This window comes from Pipistrellus hanaki (genome assembly GCF_964339955.1).
Source record: "Pipistrellus hanaki genome assembly, chromosome: 4".
Lineage (NCBI taxonomy): Eukaryota > Metazoa > Chordata > Mammalia > Chiroptera > Vespertilionidae > Pipistrellus > Pipistrellus hanaki.
The window spans coordinates 32,736,776-32,748,317 of NC_140506.1; the positions used below are offsets into that span (position 1 = coordinate 32,736,776).

An 11,542-nucleotide genomic window follows, 5' to 3' on the forward strand; every position below is an offset into this window, starting at 1 on the left:
CTCATGGCTAACGAGCAAAATAATCCCAACATGACCAACCCTCGCCTGCAAAGGGAAGCGATGGGAAACACACGGGTTCCGGTCGGGAAGGGGGCGGAGCGGCGCGATGGCCCCGCCTCCGTGACGCTCATAAAGGGCCCGCCCCCCGCCGCCCGGGGCTCCGGTATCGCCGCGGCTCGCGAGCGCCCCGGAAGCTGCCCCTGCTCGGGGTCGCGATGGGCAGCAAGATGGCGTCGGCCGGCAGGGTCGTGCAGGTAAAGCGGGCCGGCCGCCTTCCCGCACAGAGGGCGGCGGGGAGGGTGCTGACTGTGTGGAGGGGAGGCGCCGGGAGGGAGAGCGGCGGCGGGGGCTGTGCGGCGGTGAGCGGGGCCGGCGGCGCCGCTGGGAGGTGAGAAGCGGACCTGGAGCCCGTTGGGTCGGGGAGCAAACCGGTGGCCGGAGTGGAGGGTTCGGGCCGGACCGCGGGGACGGCGCGGCGCAGCAGGTGGGCACACGGCTGCTCTGGGCCCCCGCGCTGTCCTCCGCGAGGACCTTGCAGCCCCCCGGGAGCCGGCGGGCTGGGCTGCGGGCCGCCGCCGGCCAATCGGCGTCCGCGATAGTCTGCGACGGCCCGGCCCAGCCAATCAAAGCGAGGCGGCAGCGGCGAGTGCGAGGAAGCCAACCCCGTCCTGACCCCGCTGTCCCTTCAAGGTCTTGGGAACAGGCCGAGAGCGAGTGGTGCCCTTGACCTGCACTGGGTCTCCCCCACCAACTCAGAGGTCTGCTTATAGGCCGATGGGAGGGAATTTAAAAAAAAAGATTAACTATAATACATGTCTTAGTGTTGGTTTCCCAAGCCTTTTTTTTTTCCTCTTGAGTTTAGATGGCAGCTGGAGGAACTACACATTAACCCACACACGTTGATTAACTCCTGGTAGCTTTTCTTCTCCAGCTGTGGTCTCGAGCTTAACTAGGAAAGGTGAAATTGGATATAAAGGGACGTAACCTCCACTTTTGTGGTTGGTGTTCATGATCTTTTTCAGCTCTGAAAGTGTATTGTTGTATTATTAACTTTGATATGAGAAGTGCTTTTCTCTTTGCATACGGTAAGTGTATTTCTTAAAATTGTATCAGTCTGCCCTAGCCGGTGTGGGTTGGATTGTTCCATTCCTGGTCAGGTCACAGACTGGGTTGCTGGTTTGATCCCCAGTGGGAACCCTCGGGAGGTGTAACCCATCTCAGTGCTCCTCTTACATCTCTCTCTCTCCTTTCATACCCCCTCAAGTCCCTCTCTCTCTAAAATCAATTAGCATGTCCTCAGGTAAAGATTACAAAAAAAAAAAGTCTGAAAGATAATCCTAGATTCCAGTCTTTTAGTCCCTTGCAACGAATGATCCTCATTTACTCATTTATTGGATAGTTATTGAGCATTAACTAATTAAAGATTGTTGGGATACAGCAAACATCTGTCAAAGAACTGGTATCATTATATATGTATATATATATATATATATACACACATATATAATGATACCAGTTATAATGATATATATATATCCCAATTATATATGTTTTTATTGATTTCATAGAGAGAAAGGAAGCAGGAGACAGAAACATCAATGGTGAGAATCACTAATTGACTGCCTCCTGCACACACACACACCCCCCCCCCCGGGGATCGAGCCCACAATCCAGGCATGTGCCCTGACCAGGAATGGAACTGTGACCTCCCGATTCATAGGTCCATGCTCAACCACTGAGCCACACCAGCTTTGCTATGTATTTTTTTAAAAAGGGGATCCCAAAAAGTGTGGGAATATAACCTATAGGGCATATTACATTATAGTTTTACATATTCAAATGCAATGTTGAAATGGATTCTTCCCCTCTGATGTATCTCAGAGGTGGATAAAAGTAGGTTTACAGTTGTAAGTATGGGAAATACAATTTATTCTTGTATGTATCAGGTATTTGTATTACAACTGTAAACCTACTTTTGCCCACCCCTGTATTGTTAAGTGTGTGTCTATATACTCACATTAGAGGCCCGGTGCATGAATTTCGTGTGTGTGTGGGGGGGCCGGGGGTAGGGTGTCCCTCAGCCCAGCCTGCATCTCTCCAATCTGGGACCCCTCGAGGAATGTCCCACTGCCCATTTAGGCCCACTGGGATCGGACCTAAACGGGTGGTCGGACATCACTCTCACAATCCAGAACTGCTGGCTCCCAATTGCTTGCCTGCCTGCCTTTCTAATTGCCCGTAACCACTTCTGCCTGCCAGCCTGATCACCTCCTAACCACTCCCATGCCAGCCTGATTGATGTCTAACTGCTCCCCTGCCAGCCTGTTTGCCCACAACTTCCCTCCTCTGATGGCCTGGTCACCCCTAACTGCCCTCCCCTGCAGTATTGATCACCCCCAACTGCCCTCCCTTGCAGGCCTGATGCCTCCCAACTGCCCTCCCTTGCTGGCCCTGGTATTTGGAATTTATTTACATTCTACAATTGAAACTTTGTAGCCTGGAACGGAGCCAACCTTCTGCTTGCTCTGTGGCTGCCACCATTTCTGTTTGGATTTGTTTACCTTCTATAACTGAAACTTTGAAGCCTTGAGTGGAGGCTTAGGCTGGCTAGGGCAGGCTGAAAGCTCGGCTTCTTCTGATTGGCTGGTGGGCGTGGCTGGTGGGTGTAGCAGAGTGATGGTTAATTTGAATATTACTCTTTTATTAGGTAGGATGCCTATATACTTAGGACTACAATACAAATAGTCTGTTCACTCATTTGGCAGGTGTTTCTTGAGCACTTATTATGTAATGTATCAGGCACTGCTGCAGAAGTGCTTAGCTCTCTGACTCTACCTTCCCAGGAGCTTAGCGCTCCTGTGCATCATTGGCTCATTTATCTGTCTGCTGCACAGTGTTCTTAAGATGTTCAGAATACCCTGGAAATGCAAAGTAGAAATATCAGATTTTGGAATCAGGGGAAGTTTCTTAGAGCAGAGTGATATTTGAGCTGTTTTAAAAGATAAGCAGTCAGCTGAAACCGGTTTAGCTCAGTGGTAGAGCGTCTGTCTGTGGACTAAAAGGTCCCAGGTTCAATTCCGGTCAAGGGCATGTACATTGGTTGCGGGCATATCCCCAGTAGGGGGTATGCAAGAGGCAGCTGGTCGATGTTTCTCTCTCATCGACGTTTCTAGCTCTCTATCTCTCTCCCTTCCTCCTCTCTGTAAAATATCAATAAAATATATTATAAAAAAAAAAAAAGCCAAGCAGTCAGATGAGAGGGAAGGCATGGAAATGGGTGGGATTGGGCAGAGATTGAATGCGTATGGAAATGGCATGATGAATTAGAGCAATGAAAAGTATGTATTTCTATTGGTAGAGGAAAAAAACTAAAAGGATTATCAAATGTTTAAACCTGTTTTATATGAGTTTTGAGATTATAGTTTTCCTCTTTGTGCTTTTCTGCATTTTTTCCAAATTTTTTACACAGAACACATTACTTTTTTACTCAGAAAAAGTATTTTTTTTAAATATATTTTTATTTATTTTTTACAGAGAGGAAGGGAGAGAGATAGAGAGCCAAAAACATCGATGAGAGAGAAACATCGACCAGCCGCCCCCCGCACACCCCCTACCGGGGATGTGCCCACAACCAATGTACATGCATGCCCCTGACCGGAATCGAACCCGGGACCTTTCAGTCCGCAGACCGACGCTCTACCACTGAGCCAAACCAGTTTCGGCGGAAAAAGTATTTTTTTTTTAATTACCTAATTGTCAATATGCTTTTTGTCCTAAACTGTTAGACAGTAACATATTAGGGGAACAACACTCAATTCAAGTCAGGAAACTTCCAATTCTTATCAATCAAGAGGGTGATATTAAGTCACACAACATAAAATCCATGTCATCTTTTTCATAGGGTTGTCTTTAAGGTCAGTTGAGAGTATAGTAAAATGTCTTGTGATGTATAAAGTACAAAGTTATTATGAAAAGCAGATAAGATAAACAAGTTAATAATTCATAGAGCAGCTTTCCTGGTTGGGAAAGAGTAAAACAGTAAAATTTTAAATTGCTAACAAAATAAAAATTGCTGTCAAATACTAAGGTATTTTATTTTAAGGAAGGTGTCTATGTGGTTCAGTAGATTTTCTTGTATATATAGTTAATGAGTTTATTTTAGTGTTTCATCTTTTTTATGCATTTTTTTTTCCTTTAGGTAGTCAAGCCACATACTCCATTAATAAGATTCCCTAACAGAAGAGATAATCCTAAACCAAATGGTAAGTTATATTTTAGATTTTTAAATGTTTCATTTATTGACTTTAAAGGGAGGGGGAAGGAAAGGCAGAAAAGAGGAGAAAAACAAAACAAAACACATTGATTCTGTTGTTCCACTTATTTATGTATTTACTGGAGGCCTGGTGCATGAAATTCGTGCACGGATGTAGGAGGAGGAGGAGGAGGGGTCCCTCAGCCTGGCCTGCACCCTCTCCAGTCTGGGACCCCTCAAGGGATGTCCTGTGGGATCAGCCCTAAACCAGCAGTTGGACATCCCTCCGCAATCCGGGACCACTGGCTCCTAACTGCTCGCCTGCCTGACTGCCTGATCACCCCTAACCACCTCTGCCTGCCAGCCTAATACCCCTAACTGCTCCCCTGCCAGCCTGATTGCCCCCTAACTGCTCCCCTGCTGGCCTGATCACCCCTAACTGCTCCACTGCCAGCCTGATTGCCTCTAACTGCCTCGGCCTCTGCCACTGTGGCTTTGTCCAAAAGGATGTCCGGAAGGCTGTCCGGAAGGTCATTTGGTCTAATTAGCATATTATGCTTTTATTAGTATAGATTGGTTGATTCTCTTATGTGCCCTGACTGGGATCAAACTCTAGCACTCTAACCAACTGAGCTACCTGACCAACACGTATTTTTCCCCCAAATATATGAATATCCTATTTTCATTTTAAAATCGGGTAGATTCAGTAGCTTAGATGAAAATGGTACATACCCCCCTACCTGGTTTTGCTCAGTGGATGGAGCATCAACCTGCAGACTGAAAGGTCCCAGGTTTGATTCTGTTCAAGGCTACATGCCCAGGTTGCAGGCTTCCCGGTAGGGGCATGCAGGAGACAGCTAATCAGTGATTCTCTCTCATCATTGATATTACTCCTCTCTCTCTCTCCTTCTCCCTTCCTTTCTGAAATAAAAATATATTTTTTAAAAAAAGAAAGAAAATGGAAAATACCTTAGGTTCCATGGAAGTAGAAATTAATTTATTACTTCCATTTAAAAAGATAATGACTCAGCCTGGACCGGTTTGGCTCAGTGGATAGAGCGTCGGCCTGCGGACTGAAAGGTCCCAGGTTCGATTCCGGTCAAGGGCATGTACCTTGGTTGCGGGCACATACCCAGTGGGGGGTGTGCAAGAGGCAGCTGGTCGATGTTTCTCTCTCATCAACGTTTCTAACTCTCTGTCCCTCTCAATTCCTCTCTGTGTAAAATCAATAAAATATATATTTTTTTAAATAATAAATAAATAAAAAGGTAATGACTCAATAGTAGAAGTCTCTGAATTTTTAATAATATTGAGTTTATACAGGGGAATTTTTGTTCTACCTTTCCTTCTATCCTTTAGAATAATCTCCCACACATTTGCAGATATTGTGAGGAATAATAACCTTTTCCATATTTCACTCCCAGCTAACCTTTTCTTTCTTTGACTCATTTATCCATTCAATCAGTAAATGTTTCTTTGATTGCTATAAACCTCAGTAATCATAAAGTAACTAAAGATTCTGAACAAGTCCTTTTTTTTTCTGACCTTACTTTTTTACCAAATCCTCTGTCTCTGTCTTTATTATAAGCTATTCGATCCTTAATTCAGGGAGAATTTTATTTAACTAATTTTATACAGATGTTTTTTAACTTATTGTAATTCTTGAATTAAGATACAGATGTTGAAAAAGTACTGAGAAAACTAATCTCATCTATAGTTACCAAAATTCTTATTCCCCATGTAAGATATTACCTGTAAATTCCACCATATGATAAAACTTAAGTAATGTAGGTTATCTATATGGGTTGAATTCCACTATCTAGAAATTTCATTATTTTATAAATTTGTTCAATTTAGTAACTTACTTATTTAACATTACCTCTTTTTTTTAAGAACTTGATGAAATTAGCCGAAACTGGTTTGGCTCAGTGGATAGAGCGTTGGCCTGCGGACTGAAAGGTCCCGGGTTCAGTTCCGGTCAAGGGCATGTACCTTGGTTGCAGGCACATCCCCAGTAGGGGGTGTGCAAGAGGCAGCTGATTGATGATTCTCTCTCATTGATGTTTATAACTCTTTATCCCTCTCTCTTCCTCTCTGTAAAAAATCAATAAAATATTTTTTTTTTAAAAAGAACTTGATAAAATTATATATAGCTACCCAACTAAGTTACTCTCTAATACTTTTCAGAATTATAATACTTAATTTCAAGAATGACTAGGTTTTTCAATAATAGAGAACACAAAATAGTGTTTTAAGACACCTGAACAATTTCTCTAATTACATTTTTTTAAATTTCAGTATTAGAAGCTGTGAAAGCAACAGGAGTACCTTCTCACTCTTCTTCAATTTCACAGCATTCTAAGGGAAGTAAATCGTCAGATTGGCTGATGCATCAGGGTCCACCAGACACTGCAGAAATAATAAAAACATTACCTCAGAAATACAGAAGAAAACTTGTCTCTCAAGAAGAAATGGAATATATCCAAGTATGTTGTTGGTCTTTATCACAATATTATGCAAAACGTCTTAATGTATTTGGCTTTTGGAATTTCATATGCTAATTTACATGCCTTCCCCATTGTCTTGTCATGGTGTGTCCATAACTAAGATATAGATGGTCTGATAGGCCACGACTATGAGAAATAAACCATGTCCAAGCCCTCAGTTACATATATATATATATATATATATATATATATATATATATATATATGTAAATATATATATGTAAATATATATGTAGAAGTATGATGTGTAGAAGCAATCAACATAAGTGCATAAAAAAAGCTCAATTAGGATTCTCAATTTTTCAGAGTGTAAAGAGTTTCTGAGACCACAAAATTTGAGGACCACTGATCTGGTTTAACCTGAATCCCTTCCAGAACTGAAATTATTTATAGCATTTCTATGAGTGCCATAAAACAATGAGAAAACCTGAAATTGTTTTTTAAAAAAAAACTAAAGATCATTTACTTAAAATAGTATAAATTTGTATAGTGGCCATGAAAACATTTTTTTTGTAAATTTAACACCTAATCTTGTTTTTATTTTTTATTTTTCAGCGTGGAGGTCCTGAATAATCACGACACTGGCTGCTGTTTGTTATCAGACAAAGAATAGACTTTACAATAAAGGACTTCCAAAATGACTAATGAGAAATTATACATTAACAACTTTAATATTCTAAAAAAAAGAAAAAGAAAAAAGAAATATAGAAAACTTAGATAGTACTTGTATTTCTTAATTTATGTATCTTGGCAGCTTTTCCACAAGCTTACCTAATTGTTTATATACTTTATACTTATTAAAGTACACATTTAAAAATGTTAGTCTATTAATTTACTCTTGGTTATCAAGTATTACCAGTGTTGAACTATTAAAAGCGCACAATGTATAATAAACCATCATAGATTTCTCATTATTTCGTTTTTCTTTCAGTTTCTGTTTAAACATTAATTATCAGGCAGAATTGCTTTTTGGAAGTGATTTTCCTGAAATAGGATGAGGATAGGTGAAATAGTGACTCTATTATTTGTTCTTAATTCTTTTACCATTTTTATTTTCATCACAAAGTTACTGGAGTATAACTGGCTTAGTAATCACATCCTACTCTAAACAATAATAATAGAGCCAAGGCATATCCAGTGACTTTGGGGTATTAAGAGTTAACATAAAAGATTATTAGTAATCTATTTTCAGGGGGGGAAAAATAAGCCAGTATAAAATCAGACAACAAAATTAATATAGCAGAAGTATTATGTTTGAATAGAAATTGCTATTATGTTTCTAGGGGTGTTAAGAAAATCTTGTTCTTTGGTTTACTGTTTTGATTGTATAATGTGTGCAAATTGTGCTAATCATTAACTTTCTCAAACTTAATGTCTGAAAGCTTCATAAAAACAACATAAACATTTACTTCGTTAAAGCAATATATGAAACTTTGAAGGGTTTTCCTGTGCCAAGGGTATATTATTATTGTGAAAGTAAAGCCGCACAAAGCTAGATAAATTCTCTTTCATACCTTTAAAGATTTATAGAATATACTTTAAGGAAGTCATCTCTAATAGTAAAGGTAGCTTGTAAGCAATAATGAGTAGAATTGAGTATTGCCCAGTTGCCTGTGGGTTAATCTTTGCTTCCCTCCGCCCCCTATTCTAGAGTTGATCTGTTCCTTGCAAATTCTGTTTTGTATTGTAATAAAAATGTTGCCTAATTCAAATTTGAGGTAGGGGTTTGGGGCTAACAATACACTGCTTTAGTGACAAAAAATACAAAATTTGTGGGGTTTTGATGTTATTTACATTTATTTGGAAATTTTTCTTTAAAACTACCAGTTTTCCCCACCCCTTTAACTTCTGTGTTTCAGTAAAAGGAAGTCCAGGGCAAATTTTTTTACTTTTAGAAACAGTAAGTTCAGGTAATAAAGCGTGGCTTGAATAATGCTGGATCTGTCTGAGGGCCACCTTTAGGTTTTCCTTTCCAGTACTATCTACTACTTTGTAACAAGTCACCTCAAAACTTAGTGTCTAAAAGCAACAATAATCAATAACTTATGTTTTCTCTGGGTCAGGAATTCCTGAGCAGGTTGGCTGGGCAGTTCTGCTCAGTCAGTGTCTCTCATGAGGTTGCAATCAGGTGCTACCTGGGCTGAACTTACCTGAAGGCTTGACTGGGGCTGGACAGTCTGTTTCCAAAGTGGCTTACTAGCATGGCTGGCAAGCTGAATGAAGCTGCTGACAGGAGGACTCAGTTCCTCTCCACAAGGCTGCCTAGGCAAATTCGTGAAGACCGAAGCATTAATGCTTTTTATGACCTAAATTCAGAAGTTACATTTTCTGCCATATTCTACTGGTCAGACATAATAGCCTGTTTCATTATTGGAGGAATCTACTCAGTTCATTAACACTGGAAGGCAAGAATCATTGGGGCCATTTTAGAAGATGGCTGCCACCAATGTGTAAAAGTGCTTTTATGCCATAGCACACACAAGCCTCACAGGTGTACCATCAAATTTAGCTCACTACTTAGCTTATTTTTACTAAAAGTGAGGTTAGCTGTTAGGGTAATGTCTTTCAAATGGAACTTTGGCCTAAGTCATGTAACACCATGGATCATCAGGCATGACTTGCCACAAGTAAAAAAAATTAGCAATTAAGTCATAGACAAAACCGGTTTGGCTCAATGGATAGAGCATCGGCCTGTGGACTGAAAGGTCCCAGGTTTGATTCTGGTCAAGGGTACATACCTTGGTTGCGGGCACATCCCCAGTAGGGGATGTGCAGGAGGCAGCTGGTCGATATTTCTCTCATGGATGTTTCTAGCTCTCTATCCCTCTCTCTTCCTCTCTAAGAAATATATATATATATATATATATATATATATATATATATATATAATTTTTTTTTATTTTTTTTTTTTTTTAAAGAATTAAGTGATAAAGACAGTGTGTTTTCTGCAATGTATGAGAAGTTTGCCCATGAACATAGCAGAGCTTAATGAAGACCCAAGTAGTGACAAGAGCTGGGGGGTGACCCACAATAGTTCTGAAATGGTTAACATAAGTTGAGTTCTATAACATAAATTGAGCACTGTCAGACATTTTTCTAAGGGTTTTTGGAGAGTGAAATTATTTAAGCCTTGCAGCAACCCAATGATTAGCTCCTATTATGGAGGAGAAAACTAGGGACAGAAAGGTTAAATAATTTGCCTAAGTTATATATCAAATGAATACTTAGCCCAGGAGTCAATGTGGACAATCTATACCCACAGCAAGGGTCAATCCTTACACCGTATTATCTTTACTAAATTATGAGCCTTGGTATTCTGCTGCCTTTGGCAACATAACTCTGAAAATCAGGATTCTCAACTTTATCAAATGCCCCGATTCAAAACCTTAGAATTATGCTTTCCTTACTCCCTCACCCAAAACAATGAGTTTGTCAGCAAATCCTTCTGGCTACAAGTCATCTGGTACCATCTAATACAGGCATCTGGATTACCACAGGAATTCCTTACCTGGCCTTGCTTTTCCTTGCAACCTCCCTGACCCCAAGTTTGGTCTCTCACAACAGCCAGAGTGGACCTTTAGAAACATAGATATCATTTGTCTGCTCAAAACTGATGTTTGTCTTGTCCCACCCTATTTAAAACTGAAAACCCTAGTCTCTTTTTCCATGCTTTATAATTTCCATAGTTATAAGTGTTATTTCTATAGCACTTATAACTACGTATCATAGCATTATTAAAATCAAATTTTACTTGGTTGTTAACTACTCCCATTTGAAGGCAAGCATCTTTGTCTTTTTTTTCAGGCTCATTTCCTGGTCTACAATAGAGCCTGGCATATTCAATAAATATTCACTGCATAAATGAATGGATATGTATAATTCCTCAAGCTCACCTCACCCAACCATTGTTGAGGGGTGGGACCCACTTCCAACCTCAACCAATTGGATTCAAGGGTGGGACCCATTTCCACCCTCACCCAATGGTTGTTGAGAGGCAGGATCCACACCCAACCACAACCAATGGTTGTTGAGGGGCAAAACCAACTTCCAACCTCACCCAATGGTTGTGGAGAGATGTGACCCATTTTGAACCTCACCCAATGGTTGTTGAGGGGCCGGTTCCACTCCTAACCTCACCCAATGGGAGGTGATGGGCGGGTCCAACTCCCAAACTCACCCAATGATTGTTGAGGGGTGGGACCCAAACACCAGTCCTTGGGCTGATACTCTTACCACTGAACATAAGTGGCCAGAGCTGTTACTTTTTTTTTAAAAAAGAAATTTTTTTTTTTTAATTTTTATTTTGGAATAATTCTAGATTTACCCCACACTTGCATAGTGAGTACAGGGTTCTTGCGAACAGGTCTGTATAGGTAGTCTCTCCTGTTGTTCACAGCTTCCACAAACCCGGCCCGGACACAGCTAATAGCTGAACGCTGCTGCCCTGCTTGTACTGGACTATAGACTTGTGTCTCCCTAGTCTTTCACTAATAGCCTTTTTCTGTTGGAGGATCTACCCAGAACCCCGCACTGCTTTCAGCCCCCTCTGTGCATTGTCTCCCAGCCATCTTTGTTTTGAATGACCTTGCCGAGCTTTGGGGGTGCTGGGTGGAGAGGGGCTACAGCATGTGGGCAGGTTCCAAACTGGGACTCATGAGAGGACCAGTCCCCTGTTGGCCATGTGCATGTCCCAGCTAGGAAGGCAGAGCCTCCCAGCACAATTCTATCCAACCGCTGCACTTGTAAGCTTGAACCTATGGTCTGAACACGTGGTCCCAAGTGC

The 11,542-nt window shown here is 41.2% G+C and overlaps 1 protein-coding gene across 1 annotated transcript; it reads left to right on the forward strand.

Moving 5' to 3' along the window:
- The first annotated feature begins 121 nt into the window (after positions 1-121).
- KGD4 (alpha-ketoglutarate dehydrogenase subunit 4) lies at positions 122-7,653 on the forward strand. Its single transcript, XM_084880936.1, has 4 exons — positions 122-254; positions 4,199-4,262; positions 6,551-6,738; positions 7,315-7,653. Exons 1-4 carry the CDS (start codon positions 216-218, stop codon positions 7,330-7,332), a joined length of 309 nt encoding a protein of 102 aa, XP_084737062.1. The 5' UTR covers positions 122-215; the 3' UTR covers positions 7,333-7,653.
- Positions 7,654-11,542: the final 3,889 nt, after the last annotated feature.